The following is a 15,313-nucleotide window of genomic DNA, read 5'->3' on the forward strand; positions in this document are numbered from 1 at the left end:
CCAAATATCAGTGGGAATTAAGCAAGGTAAGGGGTCTTTGTTCCTTAGGTAAAAGTTTGAATAGTTAAATGTTCCAGTGCTACTAAAACAGGATTCGTAGATCTTTCTCCTGTTATCTTCAAGTGAAGACTTAGAAAAGTAATTCAAAGATGGTAACTCTGGCTCTTGCTAGTATTTCACCATCATATGTGAGAAAAAGGAAGAAAGTTGCAAAGGTAAATCATGTCTCTATCTTTAAAGAAGTTGTACATATTACAACTAACAACATATATATATGTGTATATATATACACATAACAATATAACAGTATAACAACAATAACAGTGTCTGTCCTCATTGTTCAGAACTTGGTCACATGGCTACAACCTCTTCAAAGAACTTCAGTGAACACTAGGAAGTTAGGCTTTTTTCCTGGGCTCATGTGCCTAGCTAACCACACTTTATTACTAGTTTTAGGGGTGGGGAACTGGGCCATAGCTGGTGATCCTCAAGGCTTACTCCTGACTCTGTGCTTAACCATATGTGATGTCAGAAATTGAATCGAGGTCATATGTAAGGCCAATTCCTTAGCCCCTATACTATCTCTTAGGCCCACACTTTTATTTTGAAAGAAGATGAAAATTTACATGGGAGATATCACAGTTCATGTCACAGCTTTGTCAATTTTCCTCCATTTCTCCATGTTAATGTTTCTGATGACTGTAAATATATCTGGAATGATGTTCACTTAGAAATGGATTCTGAGATTTGCACTTTTAGAAAGTAAATATATACTTGAAAGATGCAGATAAAAGCATGTAGAATTCATATTACAAGTGAATAGACAGGTTCAGAGGAAAAGATGATTTGTCACAAAAATTGAAAATATCTAGTTAGGTACATAATGATGTGTTCTGTGCACGTTTTCTTTCTTTTCTTTCCTCTCTTCCTCTTTCCCTTTCTCCTTTCCTTGACAGTTAATATTGAACACAGTTTATTTAGATGTGTTTGTATATGTGGGGGGAAGTGGGGATGGAAAGAAAGAGAGGGATACCTGTTCAAAAGAGAACATGGGCTTTTCCAGAATGGAAAAAAGTGGAGAGGAAATACTATGTTCAAGAGAGAACATGGACTTGAAAGAGCAAGCTCTGTGCACTTTTTCTGCTATTGTGACACATTTTTTTAGGAAGCATTTGGCAAGTTCCTATGGAAAACATAGTTTTGCATTGAAATATATTTTTCTTTTTTGGTGTGTGTATTGCAATTCTTTTGGTTTGAAGATAAATATTTTGATCTTGTACGTATCTTGATTTTCTGAAAGTATCAGTTACTTTGGTTTAGTGATTCATTTCAGTTTAGCATATTTTATTAACATAAGCATTGAGGAAAAATTATGCCTAATTAAAATATTAATACAAAATTGTGAAGATTTATTTGGATTTTTTAGATAATACACTTTAAAATTTCTGTAATCTTGTACATTAAACTGTAACCTATAGAAAGCATGTTTTGCCACCCTGAAGGTTGCTATAAAAATTGTTTATGAAGTTCAGGCCAAGAGTAAAATATGTTGAAATAAATAGAGAGTTTTGAAAAATGTTCTATAGAGCAAAGGAGACCAAATCATGCTAAAATGCAGAAAAAGACTATACATCAGTTTCTAGGCTACATTATTCAAAAAAATACAACCATAAAAAAGGTAATAAGATTACATTTTCACATTTCATGGCTAGTAAAGTGCATTAGGCTGCTCAGATATTCATAATTTACTGTGACATTTGGGAAGATTACATTTTGTAGTGCACAGCCATTACTACAGCTCAGATAATAACTAGCCAATGCCTGGACCTGGATTATGATCCCTGTCATTGGAAACAAATTTGTGTTTTGAAGGTTGATCAGCTTCAAATAACTATTAGAAAGGGTTAACATGACATACTGTAGACCCTGTGCATGCTTTTTAGGTATAATAGATATGCATACATATAGTATATCAAATATGCCACACATTTGTATGTACCAATATTCGCCATCAATTTTTTCCTTGAAAGGCATATTTTATAATATTTAATGCAATGGAGAAGCACTTGTCTGTATACTGCTTTCACAGTATAAGCTTAATTTAAGAGAGGTTGAAATATTTGGGGTTATTTTGGAAATTACTTAAAAACTTAATTCTAAAGCTTCTTGGGAAGTGGGGTTGCTGATGGTAATAATAAGAGATTAAACTAGAAAGACTGATGTAAGTAATATTCAGGTGAAGGTTAGGTCTGCTAACTTAGCTGTAACTAGGTATTTTACCAATTGGAGAATTGATCAAATGACTAAAATCTGTCTTTATTCTCAGATGCTGTATCCTTTTCCAGAGGCAATAGTAGCTTTTTTTTTCTCCTTTTAATATATTTGTAGACATCTGTCTGCATCTATCTATCTACCTATATATATATGGGTGTATATGTATATATGTGTATATATGTTTCACATTCTAATTGTAGTCTCCTTGTCTGCTGTCAACTTTTTTGTTTTCTCTTTTTGTTTTTTGGGTCACACCTGGTTGTGCTTAGGGTGTATTCCTGACTCTGTGCTCAGGGATCATTCCTGGTGGGCTTGGGACCATAGGGTACTGGCCTTGAACACAGCTGACCTGGGTTCAATAAGGTCAGCTGTGTTCAGGCCAGCACCCTATCCAATGTAGTATCATTCTGGCCCCAGTCACACTTTATTTTTCACCTTGAGATTTTTTTAACCTATATAGCTTAGAGACTTTTAATTTTAACATGTTGATGGTGTTTCCTCTTTTCAGTGATCATACCAAATTATGTACAACAACTTTTACTAACCATTCTCTTTCTTTTTTGGGTGGGGGAATGGGGAGAAGCAGGCACTTTTTTTTTTTTTAAGTTTTCTACTAAAAGGTATTAAAGTGAAATTTGTATCCAAGTATCATACTTAAAAGTAGCATCTATAGAATAAATGCTTAGTTGTGTAGGTTGCCTTTTGTGGTTGATCATATCATCATATTTTGTCAACTGTATCAGTAGTTCCATTACCAGTTATTATTTGGGAGGGCCAGGCCCATTGGTGCTCAGGACTTCTAACTCTGTGCTCAGGGATCACTCCTGGTGAAGCGCAAGGGACCATTTGTAGTGTAGCCAGGAATCTAAGGAAAGGCAAATGTCTTAGCTTCTTTACTGCCTCACTGATCTCCAAATACTTTTTTCAACTGTAGTAAAATTCAAACTGAAGTTCTTTGGTGTTCTAGATATCTATCACCTAAAATTTAATTCACACTCTTGTGTTCTGAGGCTTCTACGTGTTGGTTCCCTCTTGCTAACTCTGATACCTGTATCTTCTGAGTAACAACAAACGATTGTGGTGCTGGTGCATCTTATGTTCCTGACTTTGACAATCAGTTTTCCTACATGAGTATGATGTTGGTTTTTTAAATCAATTAATTAATGTGGAAAGAGTAATAGAAGTATAAAACTTCTATTTAACAACAACATAGTAAGAACAATTGCAATTAAAATCTATCCATTGATCCTAGAAAGTGTGAGAAATGTGAAAGTGTGAGGAAAGTGTGAGAAAGTAGTTTCAAAGTACTTGCCACAAGGGACTTAGTAAGTAAATAGTTAAGTTTGTTGAGCTGGAAATTGAACTCAGGACCTTAAACATGAGACTTAAACCCTACCACTGAGCTTGACCATGCTTAATGAAAAAAAGAGATGTAGTAGCTCTATGAAATTGGAAAAAAAATACACAATACTTTAAAAAAGGCGTTCCCGGGGCTGTAGCGATAGTACAGTGGGTAGGGCATTTGCCTTGCACTTGGCCGACCTTGGTTCGATTCCCAGCATCCCATATGGTTCCCTGAGTAACCCCTGTGCATCGCCGGGTGTGACCCAAAAAGCCAAAAAAAAAAAAAAAAGGTGTTCAAGTAAGAAGCATATTGAGATGAGATGAATAGGGCATGTGTCACTCCTGGGTATTTTTGCCAAAAAGGTCCATACCCTGAACTTAAGCATGGTGTAATTTTTATATTTCTGACAGATTTTTAAAAAACCTAGTTAAAGATGGAAGCTCAGAAAATAACTTTAATTCTTTATATCATTGTTAAAACTTCAGATTTCTTCCCTTTGTAGGAAGGAGCTGTGTGTGATGGCAAAGTGGGGGATGATGGGTCAGGGCAGCTCTTTTGAATGGATTTTCTGAAAGTATTATTATAAAATAAATCTTGGATGTATGACTAATTATTGTAGGTTATCTTAATTGTTGATAGGAAAGGTGAAGGATCCTAATGGGTAGACATAATGAGTCAGTAATTTGGCATATATACTTAAAGTTTTGTGACCATTCTGAACCTTTTTCAGTTGTTCCTTTTCGATATCAGCTTATACCTTCTGTCAGGAGTGATGGATCTTTACATTGCTTTGGCTGGTTCACATAATTTATGAGTTGAATATTGAATTAGAAGCAGTTACAGAACTAAGATCTTAGTATCAGGCCATTAAGTAGTTATTTACTTAAGACACTTATTTTTGTTAAAAATATTTTTTATTTTTATGTCTTAAATGTTACTTCATTTTAAACTATTTGACTTGAAGATTTCTTTAGAAATATGTAATGTGTTGGAACACTTTGTTTAAAGAAACTTATTGTTGTAGGGGATAGTGAAGAGTATGTTTGGTAGTTAATTATTATTAACTTAAAGCTTTGTAGCATATGATTGAACAATTGCTAACACTTTTAATTTTTTTTTTTTTTACCCTGGAAAGCTTGTTGGAGGGCAGTTTGATTTGGAAATGAATTTTATTATTCAAGAAGGTGAGAGTATTATCTGCATGGTGGATCTACTGGAAAAATGTGACATTACTTGCCAAGCAGAAATCTGGAGCATGTTTACAGCTATACTGAAGAAAAGCATACGGAATCTTCAAGTGTGCACTGAAGTTGGCCTTGTGGAGAAAGTGCTTGGGAAAATTGAAAAAGTTGACAATATGATAGCAGGTATCACCTTTTTCTGTAGTGGAATGAATAGATACAGAAAAATAGTTTGATTCTCAAATATAGCATTTTAGCTTAGCAATTATTCCCTGGGAAATATTTAAGGACTACTACATATATAGAACTGTGGTGTACAGTCTTTCTTAGTAAGACCAGAATATTTTAATTCTTTAACAAATATAAGTAGCTTAATTATTTTATTTATTTATTTTTTTCAGATCTTTTAGTTGATATGTTGGGAGTGCTGGCTAGCTATAATCTGACAGTTCGAGAACTAAAGCTATTCTTCAGTAAACTTCAAGGAGATAAAGGACAATGGGTAAAAATAAACCACAAATCTTACGTTCTCTTTGGTAATCTGAAATGTTTACACACCATGTACACATTATTCGCTTTGTACTATTTCACAGAGTAAATGTCAAAATGAGGGTTTGAGTTCACTATAGTTATTTTACCATAACCAAATACAGGTGCAAATTAAGAGACATAGGTTTCTTAGACACACTAATAATTTGGCTTTTTTCAAATTGCTTCTCCTTGAATATTCTAAATTTACTAGAGGAAAGAATAAGGAGAGAGAGGAACCGGGGCTATAACTTAGTGGTAGAAGAAATGTCTTGCATGTATGAAACCCTGGTTTCAGTTTCCTGTGTAGTTTTCTGATCTCCCTGTCTTCATCCACCCCTCCTCAAAAAAAGAAAGAAAAGACAATAGAGAGTAAGGACTGAAAGAAAAGTGTTAGGTAGGTTTCTGATTTTGCTTCTTTTTAAAATAACACACAGTTTGTTATGTGACTGCCGAAGGGAAGGCTGGGGGAAAGCAGGAAACGTAGAGACACTGGTGGTGGGATTGTTTCAGGAAACATTATATGCCTGAAACAATTCTATTATAAACAGCTTTATAAATCATGTGTCTTAATGGAAATTAAAAAAATTTTTTTGACATATCCCTGTATATCTTAATATTAAGGATTATAAAATTGAATAATAACAAGTATATCTTGAGGTAAGGTTTTTTAATCCTGTATGCTATTGGTTAGATTTAAAAAGTTTTGCCAGGGGCCAGAGGGAAATTGTAGGAGTTAAGGTGTTTGCTTCTCATGTGGTTGACCCAGATTTGATATCTAACACCACAAATGATCCCTGAGTCCTGCCAGGAGAGATTCCTGAACACAGAGCCATAAGCCCTGAGCACTACCGGGTATGGTGTCCTCCCCCAAAAAAAGAGTTTGCTGGGGCTGGAGAGATAGCACAGCGGGTAGGGCGTTTGCCTTGCACGCGGCCGACCTGGGTTCAAATCCCAGCATCCCATATGGTCCCCTGAGCACGGCCAGGGGTAATTCCTGAGTGCAGAGCCAGGAGTGACCCCTGTGCATCGCCAGGTGTGACCCAAAAAAAGCAAAAAAAAAAAAAAAAGAGTTTGCCAAACTCAAGAGTAGTCTAGCTCTAAGTCATGTAAGTAGTGCTCATATCTAGTGATTAGCTCCATAAGGTAATTTACATGAGAATATTCACCAAACATTAATTCAGTTTACTGAAGCATTATTTTTGATGGTAGTAAATCCTCAACATAGATGTTTATCATTAAAATAAATAGATAATACATATTGGACTTACAAAATAGGTTTAAATTAAATTGCAGTTAGGATCGGTGCTTTGAGAAATAGGAGAACAAGAAAAAGTGAAGACTGATATTTATTTGACAATTAAAATATGAGCACAGGCACAGGCACACAAAAAAATTTTCAAAATAACGTGTATAGAAATATTAAGCGTTATGTTTATAGGATAGGCATAGAATGAGAATTGATTTAGGGGACAAAGGGTAAAAGTAATGAAATATTAATAAAATAAGAACAAGGCCTTGTTTGGGACATCAATACTTTTTTTTTTTCTTTTCTTTTTGGGTCACATCCGGCGATGCTAAGGGGTTACTCCTGGCTCTGCATTCAGGAATTACTCCTGGTGGTGCTCAGGGAACCATATGGGATGCTGGGAATCGAACCTGGGTTGGCTGTGTACAAGGCAAACGCCTTACCCACTGTGCAATTGCTCCAGCCCCAAGACATGTATTTTGGCTTTCCTATAATATTGCGGAAATTTTCTATATCTAAATTTCTCTGCCTTTCTGATTTATTTATTTTTTCTTTCATTATTTTTTCTTTTTGGGTCAGACCCAGTGATACACAGGGATTACTCCTGGCTCTGTACTCCTGGTGGTGCTTGGGGGACCACATGGGATGCTGGGAATTGAACCCAGGTTGGCCACATGCAAGGCAAATGCCCTACTCGATGTGCAATTGCTCCAGCCCCTTTGCCTTTCTGATTATTTAGGACAGATTTTCACACGTGAAAATAGTGTATCAATGATATGAACATTTTTAAAGATTCTTGAAGTATGACTAAATTATTTTTTGAAAGACTTTTCATTATGCCATTGCCCACCAGTATCTTTGGAGGAAAATGCCTATCATATGTGTTCTTTTGTTGGTTGGCTTATAGAAAGGAGGAATGAGTCCTAGTTGGATGTAATATAATACTGCATTTTAATTTTTGTTGTTGTTACTTGTTTTTGAACCACACTGGTGGTTCTTAAGACTAACTTCTGGTACTCTGATAGGGAACATCCTAGGAAGTGCTCAGGGAACCATATAAGGAATCAAACCTGGGTTAGTTGTGAAACAAGCACCCTACTCGCTGTGCTATCTTTATAGCACTTCGTATCATTTTTTGACTAGAAGATTCTTTTTAGTTTATTTCATTTTGGGCACACACACATGTAAAATATATATATACACACACATATATATTTATATTTATACACACACACTACACACACACACACACACACACACACACATATATATATATATATATATATATATATATATAGGCCACACCAGGGGTCAAGTGAACTGTATGGGGTGCTGGGGATGGAACTCAGGTCAGCCACATGGAAGGCCTTACCCACTATACTATCCCTCTGGCTCCATGAGTCTTAATTTTAAAATCAGTGATTATTGTTTTACACCTTTATAATTGAACCTGGTCAAGAAAAATAATTTCACTGTACAAAAAATTTGGTTAATATCTTTGTTAATTTTATATATTTTTATATTTCAATTTCTTGATCACTTAAGAATAGAACTTTTATTTAACATTTAGCTTGATATTTAGATTTTTAATATCTTATAGACAATCATAACTTTGATCAGTTCCCAAGTAAGATGAAGTCTAGCCCATGATTTAATTTGTTGTTTGACCCTGTTTTGAACTTTTAACTTTCAACAGAGGAATGTCTTATACTTTATCTTATTTGCTTCTAAACTAATTAAAATGCTAATGTATTTCTTATTGTCCTTTGCTTTCCTTGTAAATGTAAATGAGCTTTTTTGTTGTAGCATTGTTTTTTCATGAATTAAAAGAGACTTGTGGAACAAAGAAGCATTAATCAAATAAATGCAATATAAAAAGTTTTATACACTGTGTGTAGTGGAGAGTTATTGTAAATGAAATGTGATAGGGAGATTTGATTCAGTTTCAGAGGTCAGTGAGTGGAAGTGACCATTAAGATGAACTCTAAGTGATGGGTAAGATTTATTTTGTTAAGAGGAGGGGGCGGTAGGCATTCTGACAACATTTCCAGCACAAAGAAGAGCTTGTACTTAGGCATTGTGGGAATAGAGAAGGCACTGTAGTTGGAGTTAAGAGAAAAGGTGAGATGTAAGATGAAGCTAGGTGGTTAATAAAGTATCTTGTAGGTCAAATAGGGATTTTCGGTTATTCCTTTTAAAGGCAATGGGGAGCAACAGGAGATATAAATTGAAAAAGGTAGTGTCGGGCTACACTAGCATGCAACAGGGACAAATGGAGATGTTACTGGTGCCCGCTCCAGCAAATCGAAGATCAACGGGATGACAAGTGATAACAAGTGAAGTGGTTAAAATCTTTAAATTTGGTGTTGGATTGAATTCTGATCCCAAACTTAATCATTTACTACTTGGGGATTTCTTTTTTTGCCTCAGATTCTTCTCCATGATAATGGTAGTTATAAAATATGATAATAAAATGTGATAATAATTTTCCCCAGTGTATTATAGGGTTAAAATATTCACTGTATTACTGTCATCCCATTGCTCATCGATTTGCTCAAGCGGGTTCCAGTAACATCTTCATTGTGAGACTTCTTGTTACTGTTTTTGGCATAACAAATATGCCATGGGTAGTTTGCCAAGCTCTGCTGTGCGGGCGAGTAGCTTGCTGGGCTCTCCGAAAGGGATGGAGGAATTGAACCCAGGTCAGCCTCGTGCAAGGCAAACACCCTACCCGCTGTGCTATTACCATTTTAAATTGCTTTTAGTAGTAGAACATAGTAGCCATGACTTTTGAAACTAAAAATGGGTTTAAGGCGGGATGATTGTATTGACATAGTTTATGACTTTAAAAGGTCATGTTTGGGGTGGAGCAATAGCACAATGGGTAGGGCGGGGCGTTTGCCTTGCGAGCTGCTGACCCGGGTTTGATTCCCAGCATCCCATATGGTCCCCTGAGCACCGCCAGGAGTAATTCTTGAGTGCAGAGCCAAGAGTAACCTCTGTGCATCACCCAGTGTGACCCAAAAAGTAAAAGGTCATGTTTATTTCTGTGTGAAAAGTTTGAAGAGATATTGGATCATATTAATCATTATCTTATGTCCTGTAGTTTTATAAAAATGCTGTAGTTTTATTTATGTTCTTAAGATATTTGAAAATCCCTCTAGTTATTTTATATGTGTTTTTATCTAGCATTCCTTTTTAAAAAATTAAATCATGACTGTATAAGAATCAGTATTTTTTTGTGGGTGGTGAATAATGTGGTTAATGAACTATTGTTTATTTTCATAGCCTCCACATGCTGGGAAGTTATTGTCTGTGTTAAAGCATATGCCTCAAAAATATGGTCCTGATGCCTTTTTCAACTTCCCTGGAAAGAGTGCTGCAGTAAGTAAATCTAAATGAGGTATCATTGCAGTTCCTTGTTTTCTGAAAGTGTAGCCTCATCAATACCCTTGCTGTCTTCTTTCTTAGGTAGAAAATTTTGGGGGGGACTTAATCCTTGCAGCAGTTGTGAATGTTAATTTTACCTAACTACCTTAGAGGTGAAAAATTAGAGGCTCAAAGATATTTAAAAGCTACTCACTGAGAGCATAAGAACATAGTTTTTTTGAATATGAGCCATGATGTTGTATAAATCTATCTCTGTATTCTCTGTATTCTCTGTATTAAGTATAAATCTATCTCTGTATTCTCTGTATTAAACTTTCAAACCATGGGGTAAAAGTCGTTTATAGACACACTTAGGGATACATTTAAAAATGTTATAAAAAAATTGAACCAGTCCTCATAAGCTAAGTATTTGTGATTAAAAATTCATGTTCCAGTGCATGTGCTGCCTGAGCCCATATGCTGCCTGTCCCCAGGTGTTGCTGCCAAGTGCTTGTGGTGCCCGACCACATCTGTTGCCCTCATCTCCCCTCTTGAGATGTGGACTTTCTTACTGTCATATTTCATGCTGGGATGTGTGCCCTCTCCACTCCAGAGAAGCCCACTCTCTCTTTAGCATGTCAATCTCTCTCTTTCCCCCTTCCTCAGAACTTCCAAATAAAATATGTTATACTTCAAAAAAATTAATAGTCCATACCTTTTTTGTTCATCTTACTCAATAACTTAGTGTCCAGAAAAAAAAAATCTCTAATATGCTATCACTCTTTTGGTTGGCATCTCTGTGGTTATGTTTATCATAAGAAATGGTGCAAACAAGATCATTGTGTCCATCAATTCACCTGGAATGCTTATGTTGTTTTATTGAAGTAACTTTGTTCTGTGTTTTGAAAGATTTATAAATTATTAAGTCTTTTGTTAGAAAGAGATTAGCAGATATTTAAATTATCACATGAAATAACATGTAGTAGAAATATATAGCATTGTAAAGTCTCATTTTCATAATTTCAGTAATAAAATTCACATGAGTCAGTAACTCACTTTCTTCCTTTAGGCTATTGCTTTACCTCCTATAGCCAGATGGCCATACCAGAATGGTTTTACATTTCATACTTGGCTTAGAATGGATCCTGTGAATAACATCAATGTGGATAAGGATAAACCATACTTGTATTGGTATGTATTTCTTTTTTTTTTTTTTTGGTATGTATTTCTGAACTTAGTGTTACTATCTTAACTGTGAAATGAGAAGTATATTTAGAGTTTAAGAGAAAACTCATTTTTTGTAGTTTCAGAACCAGCAAAGGTCTTGGTTATTCTGCTCACTTTGTTGGGGGCTGTTTGATTGTAACATCAATAAAATCAAAAGGAAAAGGCTTTCAACACTGTGTGAAGTTTGATTTCAAACCTCAAAAGGTATGTGATCTTCTTAAGTCATACTTAAGGTTTCAAGGTATACTAGTCTTCAGAATGTTTAAATAGTATTGACATAATATGTGGTAAATAACAACTTTTAAAAAATGAATCTTAGTCACTAGAAAAGGATTACCTTTTTGATCTGGATAATAAGAGAATGGCTATCACATTATCATAAAGTAGAAAGAAAAATACAAGGAGAAATTATCAGTGTACATTATTTCAGTAGTAATAATATGCTTTCATATCTCTCACAATTTATAGTAAATAAATGACTTTTCAACAAAAAAGAATACTATACATTTAGATAATTAGATAAAATAAGTATGGCCAGCTGTTGACAGTTGTGGAGTCTAGGTGTTAGAAAAGAAGTTTTTATCTTCTTTGGGTATATTTGAAATTTTTCATAATGAAATTTGGAAAAATAATATTCTGATTAAGTTCTTATCTATTGAGAGTGCCCTAAATATTATTTAGTAGTGTAATATCAAATTTAATAAAAGACTGATTTTTCATATATAAATTTATTATACCATTTAATTTTTCACTTGTGATTGTCAATATATTTGAAATTTTGAGGAACTTTTTTTTAAGCTTTATTTTTCCTCTCTAGTGGTATATGGTAACTATAGTACACATTTATAATCGATGGAAGAACAGTGAGCTCCGATGTTATGTAAATGGTGAGCTGGCTTCCTATGGAGAGATAACATGGTTTGTCAACACCAGTGATGTAAGTAGTTTACAAATGTTACAGTAAGAAAAAAAAAACTTTTAAAAGCAAAAACTTTTCAAATATTTTACCTTAGACATAAATTTTGCTTTTTTCTGTATCAAATCTTCTATTTTCTTTTCCAGACCTTTGACAAATGTTTCCTGGGTTCATCAGAAACAGCAGATGCTAATAGAGTATTCTGTGGTCAGATGACTGCAGTTTACCTTTTTAGTGAAGCTCTTAATGCTGCCCAGATTTTTGCCATTTATCAGTTGGGCCTTGGATACAAGGTACCTTAACGTACTTTTCACTCTTATTAATCAGTTTTAGTTGAGCTTGAGCTTGATTTATAGATGGGTGTTGCTTGGGACTACTAACCTTGGTTGCCAGACTGTCACAGTAACCTGGGTACCACATGGAAATCTCAGAAGTCCAAAGAATACTTTAAATTTTTTGAGGGAGGAAGCACATAATACTTGTTCTTTGTGGGATATTGCACAAGTTATGAATTCAAGTTTCAAGGATCAAGGGTAGTGTGGGCCCCTTCCTCTTTGAGATCATGGATTCCCGTTAAATATAAGGTTTTAATATTAAGTTGATTTAGGTAACTTTAAAATGAATTTAGACAGTTTTAGAAGTCATTTCAATAATCAGGACTGCTTTAATGCTATTAGGAAAATCATCAATGGTCCATTGGCTTCAGTCTTTGTGGTACTTTGTATTGTGGCATGCTGTCTTAAGTTGTTCCTTCTTTTATTAATTTCTTAGGGTACATTTAAATTCAAAGCAGAAAGTGACCTGTTTCTTGCTGAGCATCACAAACTTTTATTGTATGATGGCAAACTGTCTAGCGCCATTGCGTTCACATACAATCCACGTGCTACAGATGCCCAGCTCTGCCTCGAATCATCCCCTAAGGATAACCCCTCAATTTTTGTTCATTCACCACATGCACTTATGCTACAGGTACTCTTTTTATAGTAAATTTTGAATTACTATTGAGTGGTATTTGGTAATTTCTGTGAAACACATGTTGCATATTATTATTGTCATTATACTTTGGAAAAGAAATAATTGAAATCCTTGTTGTGTCTTGTGTTTTATAAGGATGTGAAGGCAGTTTTAACACATTCTATCCAAAGTGCTATGCACTCAATCGGAGGAGTACAAGTGCTCTTTCCCCTTTTTGCACAGTTGGATTATAAGCAATATTTATCTGATGAGGTTGACTTGACTGTATGGTGAGTATCTTTGTTTATTTCTTCAGTTTTATGCAAAGTTTTACACTGAACTACATAATATTTTTTCCGCCCTTTACATCTGATTTAGAAGTAAAAAAATAAATGCATGTTAGGGCTAGAGAGATAGTACAGCAGGTAAAGGGTGCTTGCTTTGCATGCAGCCAAACTGGGTTCGATCCCTGGCATCCTAGATTGCCCCCTGAGGACCACCATGAGTAATTCCCAAGTGCAGAGCCAGGAGTAACTCCTTAGCATTTCTGCGTGTGGCCCAAAAACTAAATTTTAAAAAACCCAAACATTTTGTCCAACATGCTGATTAAAATATTTTCAATTATGTTGTATTGATTTATTTTGGTAGCACTGTAGCACTGTCTTTCCCTTTGTTCATTGATTTGCTCAAGCGGGCACCAGTAACATCTCCATTGTGAGACTCATTACTGTTTTTGGCATATCGAATACACCACGGGTAGCTTGCCAGGCTCTCCTGTGCGGGCGGGATACTCTCGGTAGCTTGCCGGGCTCTCCGAGAGGGACAGAGGAATCAAACCTGGGTCAGCCACGTGCAAGGCAAACGCCCTACCAGCTCTGCTATCGCTCCAGTCCTTATTATGGTCACTGTCACTGTCACTGTCATCCCGTTGCTCATCGATTTGTTCGAGTGGGCACCAGTAACGTCTCTCATTGAGAGACTTATTGTTACTGTTTTTGGCATATCCAATATGCACGGGTAGCTTGCCAGGCTCTGCCGTGCGGGCTTCATACTCTCAGTAGCTTGCCGGGCTCTCCGAGAGGGGCGGAGGAATCGAACTCGGGTTGGCCGCGTGAAAGGCAAAAGCTCAACCTCTGTGCTATCGCTTCAGCTCCTTATTATGGTATTTTATATTTTATTTATTATTTCTTGTTGACCTTATCTTAGACTAAAACATTTTAAAAATTGTGTACAACTAAATAAAAATTAAAAAAAATCTGTGTTTTGGGTCTTTGGGTTATATACAAGTGGTGCTGGCGCCAAGCCTTAGGTATGTAGGGGAGTGTCACTCCAAGTGGTGCTTGGGGGACCATGTAGTGCAAGAGATCAAACCCAGATCTTGGGGGCTGGAGAGGTAGTACAGCATGTAGAATGTTTTCCTTGTATGCGGCCCACCTAGCTCAATCCCTGGCATCCCATATAGTCCCCAGAGCACTGCCAGGAGTAATTCCTGAGTGCAGAGCCAGGAGTTAACCCCTGAGCATTTCTGGACGTGACTACACTGCCCCCCCCCAAAAAACCCAAACAAACCTTAAAACCGTACAATAAAAACCCAGGTCCTATTCCAGCATACAAAGCATGTGGTACAGCCCTTGGGACATCTCCCCAACCCTGAAATCTAAAGTTTTGACCATGATGTATAAGTAGATGATTTAGTCTATTTAAAAAAGAAATTGACATATTTGCCTCTTCTGTTGTAATGTTGAGTCTAAAAAGTTAGAGGTAAATCTAGGACAAGTTATACAACATTGGGAAGAATGTTTTTCTTACTATATTTCTGATAAAGGTACATTCATTAAATTAGTGAGTAATATTAATGAGTAATATGAGTTCCATTTTCTTTTTGAATTTTCAGATTTTGTCAACAAATTTATTTCTCTTCATATTTTAGTGAAGTTTTAGTTTTCCAGATTCATGTTAGGCAATAAAATAACATCTTTTTTTTTTTTTTTTTTGCTTTTCGGGTCACACCCAGCGATGCTCAGGGGTTACTCCTGGCTTTGCACTCAGGAATTACTCCTGGCGGTGCTTGGGGGACCATATGAGATGCCGGGGATTGAACCTGGGTTGGCCGCGTGCAAGGCGAACGCCCTACCCACTGTGCTATCGCTCGGCTCCTAAAATAACATTTTTTACAAAAGGATTAAACTATTATATCTGGTCCCAAAACTTCAGAGTGAGGCCCAGTTTTTCCTTTCTAGTGTCTCCTCTCTTTTTTGGTTTTGATTTTC

At 35.8% G+C, this 15,313-nt stretch overlaps 1 protein-coding gene across 3 annotated transcripts in view; it reads left to right on the forward strand.

The window, feature by feature from the left end:
• The window catches only part of LRBA (LPS responsive beige-like anchor protein), a 560,234-nt gene that overhangs the window by 48,114 nt on the left and 496,807 nt on the right, over nt 1-15,313 (forward strand). For all 3 annotated transcript variants that reach the window (XM_055144432.1, XM_055144433.1, XM_055144431.1), the window contains exons 3-11: nt 4,755-4,986; nt 5,202-5,302; nt 9,866-9,961; nt 11,016-11,137; nt 11,251-11,377; nt 11,991-12,110; nt 12,236-12,382; nt 12,861-13,058; nt 13,200-13,333. In XM_055144432.1, coding sequence (XP_055000407.1) covers nt 4,755-4,986; nt 5,202-5,302; nt 9,866-9,961; nt 11,016-11,137; nt 11,251-11,377; nt 11,991-12,110; nt 12,236-12,382; nt 12,861-13,058; nt 13,200-13,333 — 1,277 coding nt within the window. The remainder of the gene's footprint in view (nt 1-4,754; nt 4,987-5,201; nt 5,303-9,865; nt 9,962-11,015; nt 11,138-11,250; nt 11,378-11,990; nt 12,111-12,235; nt 12,383-12,860; nt 13,059-13,199; nt 13,334-15,313) is intronic.

Source organism: Sorex araneus, chromosome 7 (genome assembly GCF_027595985.1).
Source record: "Sorex araneus isolate mSorAra2 chromosome 7, mSorAra2.pri, whole genome shotgun sequence".
NCBI lineage: Eukaryota > Metazoa > Chordata > Mammalia > Eulipotyphla > Soricidae > Sorex > Sorex araneus.